At 40.9% G+C, this 27,529-nt stretch overlaps 1 protein-coding gene across 3 annotated transcripts; it reads left to right on the top strand.

The window, feature by feature from the left end:
* IGBP1 (immunoglobulin binding protein 1) lies at window positions 1-27,529 on the top strand. 3 transcript variants are annotated; one of them, XM_067023058.1, is made up of 7 exons: window positions 14-717; window positions 1,104-1,397; window positions 9,347-9,542; window positions 11,948-12,027; window positions 12,733-12,845; window positions 20,546-20,685; window positions 26,858-27,529. In XM_067023058.1, the coding sequence occupies exons 1-7, from the start codon at window positions 527-529 to the stop codon at window positions 27,371-27,373; spliced, it is 1,530 nt and encodes a 509-aa protein (XP_066879159.1). In that variant the 5' UTR covers window positions 14-526; the 3' UTR covers window positions 27,374-27,529. The 3 variants fall into 3 exon arrangements, with proteins under 3 accessions (XP_066879161.1, XP_066879159.1, XP_066879160.1); XM_067023059.1 differs by lacking the exon at window positions 26,858-27,529 and adding an exon at window positions 21,665-21,715 and having other exon boundaries at window positions 498-717; XM_067023060.1 differs by lacking the exon at window positions 20,546-20,685 and having other exon boundaries at window positions 1-717.

The raw sequence follows: 27,529 nt of genomic DNA, 5'->3' as shown, positions 1-27,529 counted from the left end.
ATTCGCTGGGAGGAACCCAGAGCTCTAGCTGCTGGGTGGACGGAAGCCGTAGGGCGGCGCTACTTGCACGACTCTGGCCGCCCTGGCCCTTCAGGCCAGCGAGAGCCTTGCGAGGTAAGGCGCACGCCTGGCCGACTCCGGGGAAGCGCCCGCACCTACCCTCTCGCGCCCGCCCTAGCTCCGAATTCAGCCTCGTCACACCCGCACTTCAGAACCTACAGCACTGCCCAGACCCCGATCGGCGACGAGTAGCCACGCGAAAAGCAGCACCTGGGGTTTGCTTGTTTTTTGCGCGCTGTGTGTCTGTAACAGATGCCTACTACTGGTAATAGGCAGCCTGGTAAAATGAGTCTATGGAAACAGTTGCTAGGTTTAGCTAACATCCGCTTCTGGCAGTTGTCCAACGCTTAGGTAACAATGGAGCCACTGGAACAATGCTGCGCCCCTTCCGGTTTCGCTGCTGGCAGCCCAGTCCATCTGTCCCAGGGCCGGAAGTGAGGTCTTACGTGTTCTTCCCTGCCCCAAGATGGCAACAGCCGAAGACGAGTTACTGCTGCCGCGGCTCCCCGAGCTGTTTGAAACCAGCAAGCGGCTCCTGGACGAAGTGGAAGTCGCGACTGAACCCACTGGCTCCCGGATCATCCAAGATAAGGTGTTCAAGGGACTGGACCTCCTGAAGAAGGCTGCCGAAATGTTATTGGAGCTCGACTTGTTCAGGTACGGGGAGAGGGTAGTATGACTGAGAACGTAGGTAATAATAGTTACCAAGGACGGAACCATTGATCCTGGGTGCAGGAGACCTTTAAAACCCGGAGCCTTTCTTTCCTACCTCCCACTGCGACCTTGTGTACATTGTTTACATTCTCCACCTCTCTCCCGAGATACTTAATATCACACGATTCTGCTCCCTAGTGTTGGCTATTTGCATAGGCATTGGGTGTGAGGGCTCAGCCGCTGTCTGTGAAGAAAACTGGCAGCTGTTCCCGGTGCCTCTCCCTTTGTCCCACCCCCACCCCCACCCCAGCCCTTTCTTCCCCCAGGAAGCCAGGGCCACAGTTTGAATGCCCAGCCAGACTTCACAGCCTCCCCTTTGCTCTTTCCAGCCGAAATGAAGATTTGGAAGAGATTGCTTCCACCGATCTGAAGTACCTGATGGTGCCAGCATTTCAAGGAGCATTCACCATGAAACAGGTCAACCCCAGCAAGCGTCTAGATCATTTGCAGTGGGCTCGAGAACACTTTTTAAACTACTTAACTCAGTGCCAATACTATCATGTGGCAGAGTTTGAGCTGCCCAAAAACAAGACCAACTCTGCTGAAAATCACACTGCTGATTCCTCCATGGCCTATCCTAGCCTCGGTGCTATGGCATCTCAGAGACAGGCTAAAATAGAGAGGTGGGTCATTTGAAGACTGCCCAATGGCAGTGCTGTTGTGGGGGGAGGGGTGCATGGTTTTTTTCTGGGGAGGGTGGGAAAAATGGTGTGTGTCACCCTTTGGGTTCTTATTTAGCATAGACCCTGGTGAGAGCAAACTCCTGAGTTTTTCAAGAAGCCTCTGCCTTGGTTGAAATGATCATACCTAACTGTCAGACCCCTAGCACCTTATGGTTGCCAACAACAGCAATGTAGTTTAGCAGAGTGTCTCCCAGTCTCTCCCACATCACAGCACAGCAATATCACATGGTACAGTGAGGCAAGTATTTCTGAAGGGCACAAATATCTTGTAGCTATAGTCCATTTACGGTCAATTGATTGAGAAGCTGTGTTCTAACAATACTGGATCAGGTGTGTAACATCATGAACTAATCTTAGTACTGGCATAGCTTCATTATGTGACCTTGAACACCTTGCTTACTCCCTTAGTTTAGTTTTTTAAAACGAGTGCTCACAGTGTTTAGGAGCTGTGCTAGGCACTGGGGATTCAAACTGAGTATGGGCGTTTGTATGGATATGGGTAGTCTCTGCCTTGGAGGAGCATACAGTGTGGTGAGGAAAAGAGGCATAGAAACAGTATAAATTATAAAATGATGTGATAGGGAAATGCAGAAGATATCGGGAGAGCAGACAGGAGGGACACCTAACCAAAGAGGGAGCAGGAGAGAGGAGAAGGCTCCCTGGACGAGGTGACTCCTGTGATGAGTTGTTTAAGGATGCATAGGAGTATCATCTAGAGGAAGAGGAAAGGAGGGCTTTAGCCAGCAGAGATAATAGCATTAGTAAAGCTACAGGGACATTAAAGACCCCAGTGCAGGGGTGGGGAACAACTGTAAGCAATTAGGTGATGCTAGAACACAAAGTGGGTGGTGAAGAAGGGGAAAGAATGATGCTGAAGAATGTTGTAGGGTTCCGACCAAGGAGAGCTTGGGGTGTGAGGAAGGTGAAAGAACGACCTTGTTCCTGAGAACTTGGGAAGGAGGTTTGAATCCCAGGTCCAAAATTTAATCATTCTGATTTTGGGTAGGTTGCTTAATCCCTCAGTGCCTTAATTTCCCCAGATGTCAAATTGGATAATAATAGGTCATATAAAATAGAAGAGAAATGCATAAAAAGCTCTTACCACATTGTCTGATACAGTAAGCACTCAAAGTCAGCTATTGTTGTATCTTTGTAGCTGAGTACAGGTCGTGGAATGAGAGACCTGGGTTTGAGACCCAGCTTTACTTATAAGCCATTGGACTTTGGGTAACTTATGTAACCTGTCTGAGCCTCAGGTTTCCTCATATGTGAAGTCTAAGTAACAGTGGTACCTATCTCATAGGGTTAAGAGGCATTAATAAAATAAACCACATAAAACAGCTAGCACAGTATCTGTTACATAGTAAATATTCTATAAATGTTACCTATTATTAGGCTATGCTAAAGAGCTTGAGATTTGTTTGGTGACTAGGGATCCACTGGAGGTTTTTTTATTTCCTTAAAGAGTAGCAAGGTCATATTTGCATTTTAACTAGCATACTCTGGCAGCAGTTAGGAAGCATTCTGAGAGAGATTAGATCCAGTTAGGTCACAGAGGTGATGAGACTTTACTACTGCAATGGCAGAAGGGATGGAGGGGATATAGGGGAGAGTATGAATTGTATATTGAGACATGTTGCATTTAAGGTGCCTAGGAGACATCCAAGTCAAGGTATCTGTAGCATGAAGCTCAGAGGAGAGGCCTGGTCTAGAGAGCTGAAAATTGATTGGTTCATTTAACATATTTATTGAGCCTTTACTGTGTGCAAAGTAATGGAGACCCAGACAAAGTCCGTGCCCTCATGGAGCTCTTGTTTTGGTGAAGGAGACAGACAGTAAGCTAGTAAATAAAAATGTGATTTTAGGTGGTAAGGGCTTTAAAGAATAATCAAGTATGGTTAAGAGCTGGTGAGTGACAGAGAATGATTTTTGAGGAAATGGGATAGATTGATATGAAGTGGAATTCAGTATCATGTCCTTTGTAAGAAGGTAGGGGCAGCCTGCTGGCATATAACAGGTAGTTTAAACAGTGAATTTGGTATCCAAATAATCGTAATATATCCAAAAAAAAAGACTGTAAATGCACTAGAGAGATACAAATGATGTTGTGGACAAAGACCAGGGAGTGAGCACATCTGGTTGGAGGGTTAAGGAAAAGGTTTCCGAATGTAGTAGCATTTGAGGTGAGGCTAGAAGGATGGTTAAAAATGCAAATTACAGGTTAGCCTGAATGTAAAAGTAATATTACTCATTGTAGGAAGTTGGAAAACAGAACATTTTTTAAATTAAAAATAAGTCTTCATCCTAGCACTCAGAGATGAGCTTTGTTAACTATCTTTGTTAACTATATTTCCTTCCAGATACATAGTTATTTTAGTTAATAAATTTGGAAGAATACCATAAATATAGTTTTTTTATCTTTTTTTTTAAACCGAACATCCTGTTTTGATTTCCCCATGTCTTTTGAAGCCATGGTAGTTAATGGTTAAATAGTATTCCAGCTTACAATCATATCATAATTATTTAAACTAATCTTTTATTGTCAAATACTTAGCCTGTTTATGGGTTGATTTTTTTATTTGCTATTCTAAGTAATGTTATGAGGAAACATAACTGCATCTGTCACTGTTTCTGTAGGACAGATTTCTAGAAGGACCAGTGCCTAAATCAAAAGGTTTGAATCTTTTGACTCTTGATGATAATTATATTGCTTTCCACAATAACAGAGTTTCAAAGTATGTCCCACTGCAACAGTATTGAATGGCAACACTTAGAAAATCCAGATGAGCAAGCAGGAAAGATACCTCATTGTTTTGATTTGCATTTCTTTGGTTAGAAAGCTTGATCTTTGAACTTTTTTTTAAATGCCTGACAGACGAGATACCAACACTATCTTTTCGCTAATGGCTCCCATATTTGTATCACTAACCCAGACCTCTCCTGGCTTTGAACACCATACGTGGATGTTTCACAGACATCTCAAACTTAACATGCCCTAAATTGAACTGCTGGCTTTTTAATCCCCAAATGTGCCCCGCACACTCATGTCTTTACCATCTCAATAAACAGACCACCACTCACCCAGGTTTTAAGCCAGAAACCTAGGAGTTAGCTTCAGTTCCTCCCTTCTGAATTACCACATCCAGTCCATCAACAAGGCCTGCCAGTTCTAGCTACAAAATGTACCTTATGTCCTTCTGTTTCTCTCTTTCTCCACTATCATACCTTCATCTAGGCCACCAGCATCTCTCACCTGAAATATCCAAGCCATTAACTATAAAGACCTGGATGATCTGGCATCTGCCTCTCTCCAGTCTCATCATATATCATACTCCCCTTGTTCACTAGACTGCTGCCATAATAGCCTTCTTTCAGTTCCGAACAGATCCAGTTCTTTCCTTCTACAGAGTCTTTGTACATGTTGTTCTCTTTGCATGGAATGCTCTTTATTTATCTGTCTTTCTGGGCTTTGTCTTTCTCCCCTACTAGAATGTATACTCCATGAGAGCAGTAGCCATTTCTCTCTTGTTCTCTGTGGTATGTCTAGCATAGGGCTTGGTATATAGAAGGTGCTCAAAAAATATTTATTCTTGACAAGCAGGGGGGAACAACATGAGCAGAAGCCCAAGGCAGGGTAGTTGGAGGTATGTACAGGAAATGGAGAATAGTCTGATTTGGCAGAAGCTAAGAGTAGTATGGTTGGAGGACTGTAAGGAGGTGATGTGTATGGAACATTGAAAAGGAAGAGAGGGGCAGAAAGACAAGTTAATGTGTTATAATAGTACTTCAACTGGGAAGAAGTGATAAAAATAAAGTTACAACTATCAGAGATATTACTTTTGCAAGAAGCATTTATATGATTAGAAAACAAATTGTTCAAATCCTTATTTAATTTCTGTAGGTCCTCCATCCCCCATCTCATGACTTTACACAGTGAGGCAATCCTACATAAAACACCTAAATGGTATGTCCTCTGTCTCCCTCAAAACCTGTTTCTTCATGTATCTTCTCTACTCTAATTCCCATCTTTGAGGCGTAAGTATAAGTCTTGATTAACTGTACCTACATTCTTTCGACAAAAATGGAGAAGTAGAAGCTGGGTAAGTAATGAGTCTAGTTTTAGATTTACTGAATTTAGGTCCTAAAGTGACAACTGGATAGCCATGTCCATAGACAGATGGAAATGCATAACTAAAACTTATCAGACTGTTTTGCTGCTAGTGCTAAAAATTCAGGAGTGTCGCTGGGTGTGGATAGCTTGCCAAGAAAAAACATGTAGAGAGAAAAAGAAGCCAAGGATAAAACCTTGGGGCAAATTAAGGGAGAAGGAAGAGGAAAGAAAGAGCAGAGGTAAGAGACTCAAAAAGGTACAGGTAAAAGTACTTATAGAAAGAAGCCTGGGGAAGAGACAGGACAAATGTCATGTCCTCTTTGAAGCTTCTCTCTACCTATCTCCCCTCCCAGATACTGTAGCACTTAGTTTATGTTACTTATCAGGCCATAACAATCTGTTATTTTCTAGACTTGGAACCTCTAAAGGTCAGAAACCTTGACTAATTATATCCTTAGTATCCTAATTATATCATTATATCCTTGGTACCCAACCAGTAATTGGATCATAGTAGGTACTTGAGGTATCTTTGGGAAGGACAGATAGAGTGGTCATCAGAAAGATGGAAACAATATGGTATAGCAGAAAAAGCCTGGGCTTTGGAGTCAGACCTAGGGTAACCAGTCCAATTTCTGCCACCTAGTAGATGGGGCATCATCTAGCCCCCCTTAACCTCAATTTTTCCCATCAGATAATAATATACTGCTGCTTACAAAGCACTTTCATGAATATTGTTCATTTGATCCTCTTAACAGCTCCATGAAGCAGATATTATCCCATTTGAGAAATAAGGAAATGGGCTCTGAGTACTGACTTGTCCAAAGTTACATGGCTGGTAAATGGCCAGGCTTTAAACTCAGGTCTTCAAATTCCCAGTTCTAGTGCTGTTTAGAAAAGAGAGAAGAGTGGTCATTTGAAAAGGCAGAACATGGATCAAGGGAAGGTATTTCTAGGATAGGGGAAAGGCACCAGTAGTGTGAAAAATTGTAACTGCTAATGACAGGGAGGATGATTGATTGAGTGAGAGTTGGAAGAATGTGGATGGGGACAGGATTGATAGCCAAAGTGGAATGGTAAAGACAACATTAGCTCCTTAAAGGCAAGAGGAGAGGAGGAAAGGTGAAGCTATAGAGATTTTAAGGTAAAATGGGAAATTGAATTTCTACATTGGCTGGCCATCTGGTGAGCATGATGTTGGCATGGAATCCACAAAAGATGAGTAAAAAGATAGCTGAACAAGAGTGACCGTTCTGCTGAAGTTTGATCATATGAATTTGTAGTTGACTCATTTGACACAAATTTGTAATTCATTACCTCTCTTCAACAGCTTAGGAACAGAAAAGGGGAATGAATGATGAAAGTTGCCCGGAGTCAGAAGGGTGACAGGCACTGGGGAATTCTAGGGTGATAGGGAGTGTTTGCATGCAGTGGCTCACCATAGGAAATCTAGAACAGTGACAAAGGTCTAGGACAGTGGTTTACAATCTGTTCCTTTGAGCCGAAAGATTCCACCGCAGTGCCTGGGTAGGGAGCATGTTGGGAGCCCTCCTCTGATTTAACCAAGGCGGACTTTATCTTTTATTACTTTCTGGAGTTCCAAATAAGCTCTCATAAGAAGAAATGGTTCTTCTGCTAAGACAGAAAGGTTTAAAAAACACTGGCCTCAAAAAATAGGAGGTCAGGAACTTAGAAGTCCCAAAGATGACTAGGAGCAAAGTCATAGAAGCAAAGGAAGTAGAGAAGAAGGAAAGACCAGATAGTGTGACTAGACCGCATGCATGCAGAGGATGGGAAAGGGAGCACAGGAACCTTATTCAAAGGCCCAGTAGACTAACCAAGAATTTACCCTGGATTACATACATTCTAAGGCCCTGATATATATGTGTGTGTGTGTGAGTGTGTGTGTGTATTTTTTTTTCCTGACTTAGGTACATCCAGGAAAGAGGGTGGGGGTAGGAGTGGCACCAGAGTTAAATGTTCTCAAGTGATATCTGTAGTAGCATTCATGAACTAGGAATCGACCTGTGTAGTGTTTTACTCAGAAGACCACCTATGATGGTGCTGTGACAGTTATTTGTAACATTACATAAAGTGCCCACTTGTTGATTAAAAGGAGCAGAAGAGCCTAAAAGTTTTTATAATAAAGAATGTTTCCAGAGCAGAGGTTCTTGACTTTTTGTGGGTCGTGGACCTGCTTAACCTCTCCCCAGTAAAAATAAAAAAATTTAAAAAAAAAGGAGAAGAAGAAGAAGCATACACATAAAATTCTATACGAAATTTGGGGGAGTTCAAGAACACCCCTCCCTCCAAACTCTCTCCGTGGACCTCAGGTTAAGAACTTCAGATTTGGGTAAACACCCACAGAGGAGCGTCTGATTCTGGAGGTCTAGAGTGGAGTTCCAGACATAGATATTTCAAGATACTTCTCTTGGAAGTTGTGGAGTTTTCCCTTGACTCCTCTCTTTGCCTCAAGACCTTACATCCAATAAATCAACAAATACTGTTATATTTTAATTATGTCCACATCTCACCACCTCCCTATTTCAAGTCGCTGTCTCTCACCTGGATTGTGGCAATATCCTCTTAATTGATTTTCCTGCTCCACCCTTGCCTCCCCCCACCCCGAGTCTACACACAACAGAGTAGTCCATTAAAAAAAGTTCATTTCATGTATTCTATTTTAAAGCTTCCAGTGGCTTTCTCTTCTCAAAATATCATGACATTTGCTATTTTGTGTATTCTTGGCTACAGAGTTCTACAAATTATGGCCCTGGCTATCTCTCTGACCTCACTTCCTATTATTCTTCACACCATGCCAGCCACACTGACCTCCTTGCTATTTCTCAAACATGTCAGGCCAGCACTCTCCCACCCCAGGACCTTCATATTTGTTTTTCCCCCTTAGAACACTGTTTCAGATACTGGCATGACTTCCATCCTTATTTTCTTGAAGTCTTTGCTCAAATGTCATCTCTTCAAAGAAGTCTCTCCTGATCACCCCTACTTTCGCACCATCACTCTATCCACTTTACCTTGTTTTTTTGCTTCTTCAGAGCACTTCACCACCACCTGACTCATCTATTTCTTTTTGTCTGCTCACACTAGAATGAAAGCTTCAGGAGAGCAAGGACTTTCTTGTATGCGCTGTTGTGTCTCAAGCACTGAGAACAGTACCTGTCACACAATAGGTACTCAGTATATAGTTGTCCAATGAGTGATAGATGACATACTAGAACGCATCTTGGAAAAAGGCAGGCAGGGTGGATATGAGTCTTCAGATTATACTAGGATGAGTTGGAGGAGCTGGAAATATTTTGCCCAGAAGAAAATAAGAGATGACCATTTTTTAGGCTGTTTCACAAGGAATTCCTGCATCAATGACAGGTAAATGACCCCTAAGATTCTATGACTATTTGAAGCTGTAATTCCCAAATGGATATTGTATATACTAAGCACCTAACGTAGTAAAGGTTGATGTCATAAAATTACTAAGGCACTCTCATCGCAAAATATGATGGAAAGAGTTGCTCAGATCAGGTTACTTCGATATTTTTCTGGTTTCAGAATGTATTTTTCAGCTTCTGCTGATCCCTTCCTTGCCTTGTAGTCTTGAGAGAACTGCCTTGGTGGCAAATTCTGAGGTGTAGAATCTGTGTTTTTGCCTAAATGGAAATCGGGGTACCTGGTCATTTGTAAAGGTAAAATTGTATTGTGGCCTTCTTTGGAAGGAACACGTCTTTATTTTTAAGTTCATGGCTAATGCGTTTCTGTGGAACAGATACAAGCAGAAGAAGGAGGTGGAGCATAGGTTGTCTGCACTGAAATCTGCTGTGGAAAGTGGTCAAGCAGATGATGAGTGTGTTCGTGAATATTACCTCCTTCACCTTCGAAGGTGGATTGGTATCAGCTTAGAAGAGATTGAGAGCATTGACCAGGAGATAAAGATCTTGAGAGGAAAAGACTCTTCAAAAGAGGTAAGCCTGGTCACTGCCTATATCACTAAAAAAGCTACTGTCAGAGATTTGAATCTTCTACAGGAGAGTAATCAAATTAAAATCCTTTTAAGTCTCCATAAAATCATTGTTCTTATTAAGATTAGTGGAGGAAGGCTGAAGGTTCACTAGGATAGCTTTCTTTCTAGTTTATAGTATTGTTCCCCAGTGCTTTCTAACCTGTAACACACTTACAGTCTTTTGTAATTTTGTGACATGCCAGGAGGGAGGGAGGCTTCTCTGAAGTAAAAATTGGTTTGGGCTGTGAGCAGTCATGACTGCTGAAGGAAGGCATAGGAAGGTGGGCCTTGAAAACCTCTGCTTAACTGTCATAAACAGGAAGAGGGATAGGATGGGAATAAAGCAGAGTGTAACTGGAGAAGAGAGAGAAAAGAGTAAAAAGAAGATAAAGCAAAAGACATGGAATGTGTTTAGGTTGGGGGAGAAACCAGGATTTAACCTTACACAGTGATACACTCTCACACCTTAGGTCACCCAAGTATGAAACACAGCAAGGACATCTCTGCACAAAATGTCAGGCATATTAGTAAAGAAAACTTGGTGTAACCCCACTTTGGCTGTCTCTGAAGATCATAACTGTGTTTTGGAGCTGCTACTTCAAAATATTAGGCTCTGATGCCACTTATTTTTTAGTTCAGAATATAACATGAATTGAGTTGAATTTATCAGTTAGTCGCAGGCATTTAAGTCCTCCGAGAAACCTCTTGCCAATTCCGTTTGCACTAATTAGCCCAGGAGCTTTTGCCTCAGGGTAACATCAACCTAGTTTCTCCTGGAAGGATCAAAGAATGAACAATTAGTATTCTAAAGCCTTAAGGCCACTTGGGCATATCTAGATGAGTGGTTTTCAAGCATCATGAGGCTGGACTCTTCTGGATCCTCCCATCTCAGTTTTTTGTTTTTATGCTCTCTCATTTGGTATTGGGATTGGCTCTGGAAGTTATGGAGTTTAGAACCAAGTGAACATCTTTTCTTTGACCATAGTTTGTTTTGGTGTGCCCCTGGACAGCCAAGTTCCTTGAAACATTTCTGTGCACCTATATATGAAAGATACTAACCCATTCTTCCACCCTTGCATTTAGGAACATCCACTTCTAAAACACCCTAGGGAGCTCATGACAATAGCAAAATTACATTGGACAGGGTTTTAGCAGAAGGGTCTTCATAATTCAACTTTAGCACTGAAGGCCAGGCTAAGGAAAGGGGCCTCAAATTGAGCTCAAGGGTTTTATTTTTTTTTGTTGTTTTTTTTTGTTTTTTTTTGTTTTTAAATGGGAACAATTTAATGGAACATTTAATGGGAACAGCTCCACTTTGCTACTCTCTTGCTCACATGCCAGCCATGCCATTCAGACAGAGCTGAGCTAAGGCCAGGAGAGCTCCCTGGTGTTAACAAAGCACCTGGAAACCAAATAGCTCTGCTAGTGCCACTGTACCGTCTTTCCTGAATGTCAGGATACGGTGCAAGGGCAAGAGGTCAGAAAATCCTGAAGTGTTCTCACTGCCACAGCTGGCATACATCTGCCATTCCCGTCTGTTTCAAACAGCACATTCATTTTCTTGAAATATGTAACAAGCACTCTTTCACTCCACAATAAGAATATAAACCTAATCTGGGCCACTTGCCCATTTCTGCCACCTCTTATAGCCTGTGCCCTCAGAACCATTAATCAAGGGGCCAAAAGTGTGACAGGGCAGCCACACCACTGGTTTTCAAGCTGCAGAGGGATGATACATTAGGACTGGGGTCTTGGCAGGGTATGCACTGTGATCCCTTATAGAGCCTGAACTTCTTTTAAGGAGCTCAAGGGTTTTAGATGGAACATGGAAGAAGGCTTTGGAATCTTCCTCTTTGGAGGGGAGTATTTTATTTTTTTTATTTTTTTTTTTATTTTTTTATTTATTTATTTTTTTTTTTTGTGGTACGCGGGCCTCTCACTGTTGTGGCCTCTCCCATTGCGGAGCGCAGGCTCCGGACGCGCAGGCTCAGCGGCCATGGCTCACGGGCCCAGCCGCTCTGCGGCACGCGGGATCCTCCCGGACCGGGGCACGAACCCGCGTCCCCTGCATCGGCAGGCGGACTCCCAACCACTGCGCCACCAGGGAAGCCCGGAGGGGAGTATTTTAAAGTCAAGTAATTTTTCACTTGTGGAGAAATGATTCCTGGGAGAGCTTTCTCTTCCTCCCTTTCCAGCAAGATACTTGGGCCACCTCAGGAGAGCTAACCAACCTCCACCATTAGTATTCTGCAGATATACCTTAGAGACTGATAAATAGGGCTTTTCAAGCACCTAAAGACATAAGAGCCTGCATAGTGGGGTGGGCAGAATGACAAGTACACTTCTGATAATTAATTTCCTTTTTAGGCATCAACTTCTCACTCATCTCGTCAAGACAGGCCTCCAATGAAACCGTTTGTTCTCACTCGGAACATGGCCAAAGCCAAGTAGGTAGTATTAAAAAGTGGGTTGCCTTTGCAAGCCCCCTGCTTTTATGGTTCATTTACAGTGCATGAGTAACAGAAGGTAATGGCTTCACCTGGGGAGGTTGTTCTTTCATCAGAGGTATCTCCTCTGATACTTTCCCTGTCTTCATCAGACATTTCCCTCACAAACTCAAGCTTAAAAATAGACTAGAAAGAAAACCAACAAAAATTAATTAATTAACTCATTAAAAAAAAGTAGAAAAGAATCTAAGGGAGAATTGTAGACCTTAAAATTGTTTCTCACTGTTTCCTTCAGCTACAGTTCTCAAAAGGACATGTTTGCCTATCTAGGTTTTAATTCTGAGTTTGGGGATGCTTTTCCATAGGGTGGCAGAAGAGTCTTCTTCCTCTGTGTATCTTTTTTACCCTCCAAGTATAAATACTCCTTCCATCGTATCATCATTCCTCTGTGGGGCATTAGCCTCCAGGATTGCTTACTGGGAGATGATTCTGGGCTATTTATCTTCTCACGAAAGCTCTTGCCTTTAATTCTCCTTCCTGGATGCCTCTTTTTACATATCCTAACAGGAGTTTGCACAAATCCTCAGAAGATAGCTGGGTAGGGGAGCAAGGATGAAACAGACACAGGCTTTATCACTAAAGAGAAGAGGCTTTTTAATAGAGCTATTTATGTTTACTTTTCTAAATGCAGTGTGATTCTTGCAGAGTATTTGGAGCTGGTTATCCAAGTCTGGCATCTATGACAGTGAATGACTGGTATGAACAGCATCAGAAATTTGGAGCATTACCTGATCAGGGTATAGCCAAGAAAACATCAGGTATGGAGGGGTGGGAGGAGAGTAGTTATACTACTACACTACTGGTCCCTAACTCTTGAGCAATTAAATTCAGACCAAGTATTGTTGCCCTTTAGAAGCAAAAGAAGTTTGGACAAAGATTCTGAGTAATAGAAAGATTCTAGTCAGTATTTTATTTCACTGATTATTAAAATAGATAGCACATGATTTTGGGAGTATGGGGGCAATGGGACAGCATAGGGTTGTTGTTTTGTTTTGTTTTTTTTGTTTTTGTTCTTTTTTTTGCAGTACGCGGGCCTCTCACTGCTGCAGCCTCTCCTGTTGCGGAGCACAGGCTCCAGATGCGCAGGCTCAGCTGCCATGGCCCACGGGCCCAGCCGCTCTGCAGCATGTGGGATCTTCCTGGACCAGGGCACGAACCCGTGTCCCCTGCATCAGCAGGCGGACTCTCAACCACTGCGCCACCAGGGAAGCCCAGCATAGTTTTTTAATTTCTCCAAATATCATGGCATAAAAACAGACTGAGCAGCTAGATAGCAAAGCCAAAAATCCATAAATAGCAGTTCTGTTCTGGTAACAGCAGAGTAGGTTGTATCAGGCCAACCCCTCCTATAGATAACAATTACAGACTGAACAGAATATAACAAAACAGCTATCTGAAGGCCCTGAGAGTGACCAAAATCAGACATAGACTGTAAGGCAGTCAACACTTATATAAGAAGGGAATGGTACTTGGAACTTCTTGAGGGCAAGCAGTTTGGCTTACTGTGTTCTTGGTGCTCAGTTTGGTAATTAGATCATGGTAGGTACTTGGAGGTGTCTTTGGGAGGGAAAGGTGGAGCTGGTAGTCATTAGAAAGATGGAAGCAATATGGCATAGCAGAAAAAGCATGGACAGATCTGGAGTAACCAATTACTCCTACCACTTAGATAGGACATCATCTAGCCCCTCTGAGCCTATTTTCCTTATCCTATGTATTATCTCACTTAATGCTCTTAACAACCCCATGAAGCAAACATTCTTACTCCCATTTTAGAATGAGGAAATGGTGTCTGAGAACTAACCCAAAGTAAACATATAGCTAGAAAGTGGCCAGGCTAGGATGTTAATACAGGCCCTAAAATTCCCACTTCCAATGCTGTTTCTACTGTAGCGAAGAGAAGAGTGGTCATTTGAAAAGGTTTCCTGTTTTTTTATAGCTTTTCACCCATGCGCAGGCTACACTTGCTGTAATATGGAGGTAGGTAAAACTTGGATAGAAACCAGTCTTATCGGATGAGGAAGGAGAGAACTGAGTTCAGGGTGACTGTAGCAACTGAAAACTGAGAAGATATCCCAGGAGAGAACCACAGAGGAGGAGCCCTAATTGTATAAAGCCTGCCCAAATCTCTGGCAGGCTACTAAGCTATACAGGATCAACTCCAAGCACCCTCGATAGAGCTAAAATAACTGAATGGATAATCCAGCTACTGCCCAATGCAGAGGAAACAGAATTTGGAATTTTCATTCTAGACAAATGAAAACTAACTAAAATGAAAAATCAGTACTTTTTAGAGGAACAAAACAGAATTCATAATCTCTACAACATAACCATTCACAAAGTCTGGGATTCAGTCCTCAACTACTATATGTATGGGGGAAAAAAGAAAGAAAATGTGACTTATACTCAAGAGGAAAAGCAATCAATAAAGACCAACCCCAAGATGACTTAGATGTTGAAATTAGCAGATAAAGACCTTAAAGTAACTTATTTCTATGCTCAAGGGCATAGGGGAAAATATACTTGTAATGAATGAAAAGGTAAGAAATCTCAGAGAAGTAGAAACTATGGACAAAAAATTCTGGAACTGAAAAATACAATACCTGAAGTTTAAAAATCAAACCAGACTCATAGATACAGACAAAAAACGGGTGGTTGCCACAGGAGAGGGAGGTTGGAGAGGGGAAATAGGTGAAGGGGATTAAGAGCTATAAACCTCTAGTTATAAAATAAATAAAGCCATGGGGGTGTAATATACAGCATAAGAAAAGTGCTCAGTAATATTGTGATAACTATGTGTAGGGACAGATGGTTACCAGATTTATGGTGGTGATCATTTCATAATGTATGCAAATGTCAAACCACTGTAATGCACCTGAAACTAACATAATATTGTACATCAACTATATTTCAATTTTTAAAAATTGGATGAGATTAATAGCAGATTGGCAATGACAGGAGAAAAGGTTGGTTAGTTTGAAATAAACCAATCTGAAAAAAAAAGATTGGTTAAAAATGAAGAGCCTCAATGACCTGTGGAACAATGTAAAAAGGTCTACCGTATGTACAATTGGAATACCAGTAGGAGAGAAGAAAGAGAGAGAAGGAGCCAGTAAAAAAATTGAAGAAATGATGGCTGAAATGTTCCCCAAATCTGTGAAACACAAATTTAGAAATATCACTAAGCCCTAACTAAGCAGGTTTTAAATACAGTGAAAACCAATCATAGGGACATCATAGTCAAACTGCCGAAAACAAAAGAAAAAGAGAATCTTGAGAGCAGCCAGAGATAAAGTACATATTACACACAGAAGAACAGTGATATGAATTGTTGTCACCTTCCCATTTGAAACAGTGGGTCCCAGAGATAGTGAAGTAATGCCTCAATTAAACACCCCAATTTTATTTATTTATTTATTTATTTATTTTTATTTTATTTTTCGTTGTGTTGGGTCTTCATTGCTGCACGCAGGCTTTCTCTAGTTGTGTTGAGCGAGGGCTACTCTGTTGCGGTGCTTGGGCTTCTAATTGCAGTGGCTTCTCTTGTTGCAGAGCACAGGCTCTAGGCGCTTCAGCTTCAGTAGTTGTGGCATGTGGGCTCCGTAGTTGTGGCACAGGGGTTTAGTTGCTCTGCAGCACATTAGATCTTCCCAGACCAGGGCTCAAACCTGTGTCCCCTGCATTGGCAGGCAGATTCTTAACCACTGCCACCAGGGAAGTCCCTAAACACCCCAATTTACAAATGAGTAAAAGACCTTAGACACCTCACCAAAGAAGATTATATAGAGGGGAAATAAGCATATGAAAAGATGCCCAACATCATATGTCATTAGGGAATTGCAAATTAAAACAACAGTGATCCCACTACACCCCTATAAGAATGGTCAAAATCCAAAATACTGACAACACCAAATGCTGGCATGGATAATGGAGCAACAGGAACTGTCATTCATTGTTGGTGGGAATGTAATATGGTACAGAGACTTTGGAAGACAGTTTGTCAGAACTAAACATTCTCTTACCATACTATCAAGCAGTCATGCTCCTTGGTATTTACCCAAATGAGTTGAAGTTAGGTCCACACAAAAATTGCACACAAATGTTTATAGCAGCTTTATTCATAATTGCCAACATTTGGAAGCAACCAAGATGCCCTCGGTAGGCAAATGGATAAACTGTGGTACATACAGACAATGGAATAATATTCATTGCTAAAACAAATGAGCTATCAAGACATAAAAAGACATGGAGGAAACTTAAATGCATATGACTAAGTGAAAGAAGCTAATCTGAAAAGGCTACATACTGTATGATTCTAGCTACATGACGTTCTGGAAAAGGCAAAACTATGGAGAGAGTAAAAGGGTCAGTGGTTGCCAGGGATTAGAGGAAAAGGAGGGATGAATAGGCAAAACACAGAGGATTTTTGGAGCAGGTAGACTATTCAGTATGATGCTGTAATGGTGAATATATGTCATTATACATTTGCCCAAATCCATAGAATGTACAACACCAAGAGTGAAACCTAATGTAAACTGTGGACTTTGCATGATAACGATGCATCAGTGTAGGTTCATTGATTATAACAAATGTACCACTGTGGCTTGATGTTGATAGTTGGGGGAGGCTGTGTCTGTGTGGGGCAGGGGGTATATAGGAACGCTGTGTACTTTTCATTCAGTTTTACTGTATACCTAAAACTGCTCTAAAACTAATATCTATTTTTTAAAATTAATGCAAAGAGAGAAAGCTATAAAGTCAATGGAGAAATTATAAGGGAGGAAGGCAAGAAAGAATGGAGAAACAAAAAACAGATGAGATGAACAGAAAACCAATAGCAAAATGGTAAATCCCAATCCAGCCATGTCAGTAATTATGTTGAATATAAATGGAGTAAACCTTCAAATTAGAAATCAGAGATTGATTACCAGACTCAACTGCATGCTGTCTACAAGAAGTGCATTCTATTTGTTTTTTAATTGAAGTATAGTTGATTTACAGTATTAGTTTCAGGTGTACAGAAAAATGATTCAGTATTTTTGTAAATTATGCTCCATTATAAGTTATTACAAGATAATGAGTATCATTCCCTGTGCTATATAATATATCCTTGTTGATTATCTATATTATACATAGTAGTTTGTATCTGTCAATCCCATACCCCTAATTGCTCCCTCCCCACTTTCCTCTGCCCCCTTTGGTAGCCACAAGTTTGTTTTCCATATCTGTGAGTCTCTTTCTGTTTTTCATATCCGTTCATTTGTATTACTTTTTAGATTCCACACATAAGTGATATCATACAGTATTTGTCTTTCTCTATCTGACTTATTTCACTAAGCATAATACCCTCTAGGTCCATCCATGTTGCTGCAAATTGCAGAATTTCATTCTTTTTTATGGCTGAGTAATAGTCCATTCCCTGTGTGTATGTATGTATACATATATACATATATATATACCACATCGTCTTTATCCATTCGTCTGTTGATGGGCACTTGGGTTACTTCCATCTCTTGGCTATTGTAAATAGTGCTGCTATAAACATTGGGGTGCATGTATCTTTTCGAATTAGTGTTTTCATTTTTTCTAGATATATACCTAGGAGTGGAATTGCTGGATCATATGGTAGTTCTATTTTTAGTTTTTTGAGGAACCTCCATACTGTTTTCCACAGTGGCTGCACCAATTTACATTCTTACCAACAGTGTACGAGGGTTCCCTCTTCTTCACATCCTCTCCAACGTTTGTTATTTGTAGACTTTTTGATAATAGCCATTCTGACAGGTGTGAGGTAATACCTAACTGTGGTTTTGATTTGCGTTTTTCTAATAATTAGTGATGTTGAGCATCTTTTCATGTGCCTGTTAGCCATCTGTATGTCTTTGGAAAACTGTCTCTTTAGGTCTTCTGCCCATTTATTGGGTTGTTTGTTTTTTTGATGAAGAATTGTATGAGCTGTTCGTAATATTTTGGATAGTAATCCCTTATGGGTCACATCAGTTGTAAATATCTGCTCCCACTGTGTAGGTTGTCTTTTCATTTTGTCAATATTTTCCCTTGCTGTGTAAAAGCTTTTAAGTTTAATTATGTCCCATTTGTTTAGTTTTGCTTTTACTTCTTTTGCCTTAGGAGACAGAGCCAAAAAAAATATTGCTATGATTATGTCAGAGTGTTCTGCCTATATTCTCTTCTAGGAGTTTTATGGTTTCAGGTCTTACATTTAGTTCTCCTAATCCATTTTGAGTTCATTTTTGTATATGGTATGAGGGAATGTTCTAATCTCATTGTTTTACCTGTAGCTGTGCAATTTTCCCAGCACCACTTGTTGAAGAGACTGTCTTTTCTTCATTGTATATTCTTGCCTCTTTTGTCATAGATTAATTGACCGTAGCCTATTTCTGGGCTCTCTATTCTGTTCCATTAATCTGTGTGTCTGTATTCATGCCAGTACCATGCTGTTTTGATTACTGTAGCTTTGTAGTATAGTCTGAAGTCTGGGAGAATTATACCTCTGGCTTTGTTCTTTTTCCTCAAGATTGCTTTGGCAATTCAGGATCTTTTGTGGTTCCATATGAATTTTAGGGTTATTTGTTCTAGTCCTGTGAAAAATATCATGCGTATTTTGATAGGGATTGCATTAAATCTGTAGATTGCTTTGGACAGCATGGCCATTTTAATAACATTAATTCTTCTAATCCAAGAGCACAGGATATCTTTCCATTTCTTTGTATCATCTTTAGTTTCCTTCATAAATGTTTTATAGTTTTCAGAGTATAGGTCTTTCACCTTCTTAGTTAAGTTTATTCCTAGGTATTTTATTCTTTTTGATGCAATTTTAAGTAGGATTTATTTTTACTTTCTCTTTCTGATATTTTATTGTTAGTGTATAGAAATGCAACAGATTTCTGTATATTGATCTTGTATCCTACAACCTTGCTGAATTCATTTATTAGTTCTAATCATTTTTGGGTGGAGACTTTAGGGTTTTCTAGATATAGTACCACGTCATCTACAAATAATGACAGTTTTACCTCTTCCCTTCTGATTTGGATGCCTTTTATTTCTTTCTTGTCTGATTGCTGTAACTAGGACTTCTAATACTGTGTTGAATAGAAGTGGCAAGAATGGGCATCCTTGTCTTATTCCAGAATTTAGCGGGAAGGCTTTCAGCTTTTCACCATTAAGTATGACATTGGCTGTGGGTTTGTCCTAAATGGCCTTTATTATGTTGAGATATGTTCCCTTGATACCCACTTTCAGAGTTTTTATTATTAATAGATGTTGAATTTTGTCACATTGGTATTTCTACATCTATTGAGATGATCATGTGATTTTTATCCTTCCTTTTGATAATGTGGTGTATCACACTAATTAATTTGCATATATTGAATTAACCTTGTGACCCTAGAATAAATTCAGCTTGATCGTGGTATATGATCCTTTTTATATATTTTTAGATTTGGTTTGCTAATATTTTGTTGAGGATTTTTGCATTTATATTCATCAAATATACTGGCCTGTAATTTCCTTTTTTTATAGTGCCAAACTGTGGCATGGAGTGAGCAGGGCCAGAACATTCAGCTTGGGCTGGGGTACACACGCAGCAAAGCAGCTGTGGGAAACCCAGCAGCTCTGCTGCCATCAGAAGTCTGGGATGCTTCTGGGGTGCCTCTTGAGTAAATTCCAGCAATGGTCACCACTGCTGCCCCACCTGGGCTCCACCCCAGGGCTGGGTCACCTCTCCATCTCAAGGTCGAGTCTCGTCCCAGGTCCTGGCCACCCTAGATCCAGTGCCATCCTTGTGGCATGAAGTGAGCAGGGCTAGAATATTCTTTCAGCTCTGGCTGGAGAGCACAGCATGGCTGTTGCATGAAACCAGTAGCCTAGGACAGCAGGCTACTGGTTTCTCTACCCTACCTGGGGGCAGTCTACCCACACAGTACTCATGAGTGGAGCCCAGGCTTCTCTGTGGACTTCTGTGTATCTTTCTTACAGCCTTGGTTGTACAGGAGTCTTTCTGCCAATTTCCAGTTAGTTTTCGTTGAGAATTGTTCCACATGTTGATATATTTTTGATGTGTTTGTGGGGAGAGGTGAACTCCACATCTTCTTACACTACCCTCTTGATCTCCTATCAAGAGATGCATTTAAATATAAAGGTACAGATTGGTGGAACGTAAAATGATTTTTAAAATATACCATGCTAACAGTAAACATAAGAAAGCTGCAGTAGCTATATAATGTCAGATAAAGTAGACTTCAAGACAAAAGGTGTTACTGGACTTTCAAAAGGACATTTAGTGCTGATAAAAGGGGCAATTTATCTGGAAGACATAGCAATCATAAACATGTTTGTGATGAATAACAACCTTCAAATTACATGAAGAAAAAATTGACAGAATTAAATGGAAAAATAGACAAATCTACAGCCATAGTTAGAGATTTTCATACTTCTCTTTCAGGAACTGAAAGAATTTCTGGACAGAAAATCAGTAAGGACATAAAAGATCTGGAGAAAACTTGCAGCCACCTTAACCTGTTTGACATTTATAGAAAAATATATCCAATAGCTGCAAAATACACCTTTTTTCAAATGTACATGGTACGTTCACTAAGATCATATTCTGGGCCACCAAATAAGTGTCCATAAACTTTCTTTTTAAAAATGTATTTATTTATTTTTAAAATTAATTAGTTAATTAATTTGGCCGCATTGGGTCTTAGTTGTGGCACGTGGGATCTTCGTCGTGGCACACGAGATCTTTCATTGCGGCGTGTGGGCTCTTCATTGCAGCATGCGGGCTTCTCTCTAGTTGTGGCGCATGGGCTCTAGAGCACACAGGCTCAGGAGTTGTGGCACACAGGCTTAGTTGCCCCGTGGCAGGTGGGTTCTTATTTCCCCAACCAGGGATCGAACTCACATCCCCTGCATTGGAAGGTAGATTCTTAACCACTTACCACCAGGGAAGTCCCTCAGCCTTCATTTCTTTTTTTTTTCCTTTGGTTTGTGGGCCTCTCACTGTTGTGGCCTCTCCTGTTGCGGAGTGCAGGCTCTGGACGCGCAGGCTCAGCGGCCATGGTTCACGGGCCCAGCCGCTCCATGGCATGTGGGATCTTCCCAGACAAGGGCACGAACCCGTGTCCCCTGCATTGGCAGGCATATTCTCATCATATTCTCTTCAGCAGTTCCAGACTTTTTCCCGGACTCCCTCCCGGCTAGCTGTGGCGCACTAGCCCCTTCAGGCTGTGTTCACACAGCCAACCCTAGTCCTCTCCCTGGGATCTGACCTCCGAAGCCCGAGCCTCAGCTCCCAGCCCCCGCCCACCCTGGTGGGTGAGCAGACAAGCCTCTCGTGCTGATGAGTGCTGGTCGGCACCGATACTCTGTGCGGAAATCTCTCTGCTTTGCCCTCTGCACCTCCGTGGCTCCAAAGCTTCCCCCCCTCCACCCCCGTCTCCACCAGTGAAGGGTCTTCCTAGTGTGTGGAAACCTTTCCTCCTTCACAGCTCCCTCCCACTGGTGCAGGTCCCGTCCCTATTCTTTTGTCTCTGTTTTTTCTTTCTTCTTTTGCCCTACCCAGGTATGTGAGGAGTTTCTTGCCTTTTGGGAGATCTGAGTTCTTCTGCCAGCATTCAGTAGGTGTTCTGTAGGAGTTGTTCCACATGTAGATGTATTTCTGATGTATTTGTGGGGAGGAAGGTGATCTCCACTTCTTACTCTTCCACCATCTTCCCAATATTTTATAATAAATCTAAATGGAATATAATATATAAAATAGTAAATCAACATGTACACCTGAAACTAATATTGTAAATCAATTAGACTTCAATTTGAGTAAAAGAAAAGAAATGAAGGCTAAACTAGAAGAAAACAAGAATGAGTGAATATAACAGAAAATTCCTTTCTAAAGTAAAAAGGAAAATGTTTTAAATCAAAAAGATACAAAGATGAACAGATTTCTAGAAAAAGTGACAAATATGAAAGATAGCAAAGAAGACCTGACATATGGATAATAAGATTATCTGAAGAAGAATACCAAAGCAAGGAAATAGAAAAGAAAAGCTTAAAACTAATATTGGATGGACCTAGAGACTGTCATACAGAGTGAAGTAAGTCAGAAAGAGAAAAACAAATACCATATGCTAATGCACATATATGGAATCTAAGAAAACGGTACTGATAAACCTAGTGGCAGGGCAGGAATAAAGACGCAGATGTAGAGAATGGACTTGAGGACATGGGGAGGGGGAAGGGTAAGCTGGGACAAAGTGAGAGAGTGGCATGGACATATATACACTACCAAATGTAAAATGCATGGCTAGTGGGAAGCAGCCGCATAGCACAGGGAGATCAGCTCAGTGCTTTGTGACCACCTAGAGGGGTGGGATAGGGAGGGTGGGAGGGAGATGCAAGAAGGAGGGGATATGGGGATATATGTATACATATAGCTGATTCACTTTGTTGTACAGCAGAAACTAATACAACATTGTAAAGCAGTTATACTCCAATAAAGATATTTTTTTAAAAAACTAATATTGAGGAAACTTTAGATTTGCTTTTAAAAAGCACACCGTGTACCTAAGAATTTTGACCCAGAATGACCAGCAGCAAGACACATTCTAATAAAATTACTAGACTTTTTTTAAAAATAGAAATGCCTTGGATACTTCAGCAAAAACAGCAGGTGGGTTGTAAAGGAAGGAAAATTAGATCATCTTCAAACTTTTTGACACCAACACTTTATGCCAGAAGAAAATGGAGTAACATTTAAGATACTCAAGGGGAAAAATGCGAGCCAAGGACATTATATCTGGTAAAACTGACTTTTAGGTATAAAGGGTACAGGTATTTATCAACATGCAGGAACTCAGGAAATATCGGTCCCATGATCCCTTCCTGAGAAATTTGCTAGAGAATGAGCTTAAGACAACCAAAGTGATGAGAGAGACATTGATATAAGGACTATCAGTCAGCATTAAATATATAGTTACTTGTAGAACTAAGACTAAATGAGATTTGAAAGAGAGAAAGTATTAATGCCTATATGCCCAGTGCTCTGGTAATGTATAGTGTAACTTTTAATGGAGAAATGGGGAAAGAATATGCAAAAAAAAAGAACTGTTCTCAGCAATTATATTGGTAACAGTATTAGTGTATTCCAGGACTGTGTAATGTGAGATAATATTAACTGAGTAATTGTGAGATATTCAAATTCCATGATCCTCTGTCTTTGAGAGCTAAGACTTTTAGTGTGGAAGAATACAGATGTAATTCAAAAGAATTTGAGTTAGAAACAAAACACCCCTGTAGTCCTGAATATGAACTCATGAGAAATTTTATTGAAAAGTACACACTCACACACACACACACACACACACACACACACACACACACACACACTTTTGCTTTATCCACTGAAAAGGCTTAGAAACAATGACCAGCCCAGAAGCAATGAATACACCTACTAACCCAGGTTCTGTTCTTAAAATACCATTCCCATTAAAAGAAACCAGGATGTCTTAGAGAAATAGCTAATTCCAAGTTTGCAGCAGGAAATAAATAAGATGAGCTTGGAACATCTTGTCGTAAAGGATAGGAAAGAAGCTTTCAAAGACTACCATGGTCATATCAAAAGAACTCAGAAGCCACTTTGAAGACGTTTCCACTGGCCGAAGACAGTTTGGCTTGAAAAAGGATAATTGCCAGTAGCAACGTGCACATCTAGTTCCCAAATCTTGGTTTCTAATACTATTCTCCAATTAAAGGGCTTCTTAGAGAAATGGATAATTCTAGGGCTGGACAAGGAATATACAAGATGAACCTGAAATATCTTGTAGAACTAGAAAATAAAGAAGCACTCAAAAAACAACAACAGCAAACAAAAAACTATTGAGGTATGTTAACGTGACACAGGGCCTTCTGAAAGAACTTGCTGGCCAAAACTGGAAGAATGTGAGCAGGAAAATAACAGTATTGGATTATAACACAAGGAATAAAATGTGTCCGTGAGTCTGTAGTGATAGAAATAAATGATTACATAAATAGATGGGGACGAAGAGACCAATCTCCCCTATAGAAACATTCTAAATAATTTTTGTATACACCTGTCTCAAGGAGGTGCAGCATAACTCCTCACGCCTTAAATGTAGGCTATGTTTAGTTACTTGCTTCCAAAGACTATAGTATAGAAGGAGGGGGGAGCAGTTGGGAACCCTACAAACACTACCTTAAGTGATCCCAGTTAACATCAGCAGTGGTAAGTCATGTTGGTGGTGTGTAGCCTTGGTTTGATGTGATAAGGAGGAAACTTCACTGTGTTATTCTCTTCCAAAAGTCATAACCCTAGTCTAATTATGAGAAAAATATGAGGCAACCCCAGGTTGAGGGACATTCTGCAAAATACCTGATGAGTACCCCTTAAAACTGTCCAGGTCATCAAAAACAAGGAAAGTGAGAAATCCTCACAGCCAAGAAGAGACAAAGGAGACAGAGGACTAATGTAATATGGAATATTTGATGGGATCCTGGAAGCAAAAATAAACGGACATTATGTAAAACCTAAGGAAATCTGAATAAAGTATGAACTTTAGTTGTTATGTATGTATCAGTATTGGTTCATTAGTTATGACACACAAACCATAGTAATGTAAGATGTTAACAATAAGGGAAATTGGGTACGGCTGTATAAGAACTCTGTACTATCTTCTCAATTTTTCTGTAAATTAAAACTAAACTTAGAAAGCTTATTTGAATATTTTTTAGAAATCATTGCAATTAATTGAAACCCATCAAATATGTTTAAATCCATGAATTCATAACTATAGTTAAAACAAAAATTGTTCAATTTCAGAGGATGATAAGGAACCAATTTATTACCTTGAGAAATGGTAAATGAAAGCAGAATCAAGCATTAATCTTGTTTTCTTTTCCTGGGTGACTAAATAGTAGTAGATGAGGGAAAGCCTCTCTATAAAAGCATTCTACTTAATAAAAAAAGAAATGTTAAAGAGTATCACCATTTTGAAACCCTGAGAAAATTAACGAATCTAGGCATCGAGCATCAACAGCTGCTAACATCACAACATATGAGACACAGATACTGTGTGCCACCTGCTGGGGGAGGACAGCACCACCTGTATTCATGAGAAGGGATCAACCCTGAGTCATATCAAGCTGTGTGTCCACTTGCCAATCTGCAGAAATACAGAAGAACATGTTGGACTCCGTCATGACTATGCGGTTGGCAAAATCCAGATTTGGGGAAACTACAGGTCAAATGCCCCAGCCTCTTCAATAGAGAACTTGTAAGGAAAGAAGAGGATGGAAGAAGAAACCTTTAGATTAAAAATATATCAAAATATTTGAAAATGGGTAAGACTAACCTCGAAAGCATTATGCTAAGTGAAAGAAGTCAGACACAAAAGACCACATGTTACTTGATTCCATTTATGTGAAATGTTCAGAATAGGCAAATCTATAGAGATAGAAGGTAGGTTGGTGATTTCCAGGGAGGGAAGGAATGGGAATTAACTGCCAGTGAGCACAGGGTGTCATTTGGTAGATGCTCATGGAGAAGCTTTGGGGATGGGTACAGAAAATATATATATATATATATATATATATATATATATATATATATATATATATATATATATTTTTTGGTGGTACGCGGGCCTCTCACTGTTGTGACCTCTCCCGTTGCGGAGCACAGGCTCTGGACGCGCAGGCTCAGCGGCCATGGCTCACGGGCCCAGCCGCTCCGTGGCATGTGGGATCTTCCCGGACAAGGGCACGAACCCGTGTCCCCTGCATTAGCAGGCGGACTCTCAATCACTGCGCCACCAGGGAAGCCCAGAAAATCTATATCTTGACCCAAGTGAAGGCTATAAAGGTATAGCCTCATTATCAAATTTTAAGTTATATATATTTTTGTGTGATTTCCAGTATCTTTTATTTTACAATAAAAGGGTTAAAAAAAAACAGAACACAAGACTGCTAAGCTGTAAGGAGAGATCAGATTCCCCACATATTTCATTCTTTATCATGGTAATGAGAGTTTCTCCTGGGTAAATTCAAGGTAGCTAGGAAATGTTCCTTTACCTCAGAAAGGAAAGACAAAAATAGTGCAAAAGAGACCTAGTATTTGGTACACTGCATGACAAGTGCCATTTGGACCTCAGACCCTGATCCAAACGTGCAAAATAACACACATTCTTTTCTGGTAGGTTCAACTGCCCCGTGATTTCCAATTTTATACACACACAGCATTGAAGAACTGTAATAAAGGAAATGGATGAAGGAGGAGAAGTCACCTATAGTCCCACCTCCCTGGCGAATCACAAATCATAAAATCATAAATATTTTTTACTTTAGTGTTTTTGTCAGGCGAGTGTGATAACCACTATACTATGGAAACACTTCAGTGTTTTTGGTTTGCTGGGGTTCTGTTGGTCAGTTGGTGTTTTTGTTTTCTGTTGTGAGGGGTTGGCCATTTTAGCAAGAATTCTTTCCCAAAGTAGAATTCATTTTGAGGGGCAACTTTTATGTTTTTGCCTTCTCGTGAAAACCACTCAGAGGATCCTTTCTTACTATTATTTAACATGTCACCTGTTAAGTAATAGTAAGTACTCTTCCCAGTTCTGCTGGCCCCAGGGTAGGCAGCTAGGTATATATTCTTTGTTCTCTTGTTATGTGGTCATATTCAGAGTGGAGCTGGGGCCCATGACAGTCACTCTTTCCCTCACCCTGTTTTCTCATTTTTCCACTTGGGCAGCTCAGCGACAAGATCAGGAACAGGAGGAAGAGGATGATGAGCAGGCAGTCCACAGAGCTCGGGAGTGGGATGACTGGAAGGACACCCATCCTAGGGGCTATGGCAACCGACAGAACATGGGTTAGTCTCCCCACAACAAGACAGAACTACAGGGGCTTCTGTCTTCCCCACCAAGGAAAGCTGTGCAGTCTTCCCCTCCCTGGGCTCCTACTTCAGCCGTGTACAATGAAGGCAGAGATGCTTAATCTTGCTTTGTGTTCATTAAAACGTCAAACGAGTGTGTATTGGGGGGTTTCGGGGGGGGGTGCGATACGCAGGCCTCTCACTGTTGTGGCCTCTGTTGGGGAGCACAGGCTCCGGACACGCAGGCCCAGCAGCCATGGCTCACGGGCCCAGCTGCTCCGCGGCATGTGGGATCTTCCCGGACCGGGGCACGAATCCGTGTCCCCTGCATCGGCAGGCGGCCTCTCAACCACTGCGCCACCAGGGAAGCCCAAGTGTGTATTTGTACCCTAGATGATGAGCCAGCAATCTTGTCTTGGAATTATAATCCTCATCATCATATATTCCACTTTTCTTAAGTGGAAAGAAAAGAGTACTGATAAATGTTTCTGTATAATCAATGGCGGTGTGAATTCTCTTTGAAAAATAAAAGTCCCCTCTATCATGTGA

The sequence above is a fragment of the Kogia breviceps genome, chromosome X, assembly GCF_026419965.1.
Source record: "Kogia breviceps isolate mKogBre1 chromosome X, mKogBre1 haplotype 1, whole genome shotgun sequence".
NCBI classification, from domain to species: domain Eukaryota; kingdom Metazoa; phylum Chordata; class Mammalia; order Artiodactyla; family Physeteridae; genus Kogia; species Kogia breviceps.
This window is presented reverse-complemented; position numbering and strand designations above follow the sequence as displayed.

Bases quoted from the DNA above. Each gene is read 5' to 3' on its own strand.
- IGBP1 (XM_067023058.1), top strand. From the start codon at position 527: ATGGCAACAGCCGAAGACGAGTTACTGCTGCCGCGGCTCCCCGAGCTG. The intron at 718-1,103 runs GTACGGGGAGAG...TGCTCTTTCCAG, and splicing joins TTGGAGCTCGACTTGTTCAG to CCGAAATGAAGATTTGGAAG. The intron at 20,686-26,857 runs GTACGTTCACTA...CCACTTGGGCAG, and splicing joins CCTTTTTTCAAATGTACATG to CTCAGCGACAAGATCAGGAA.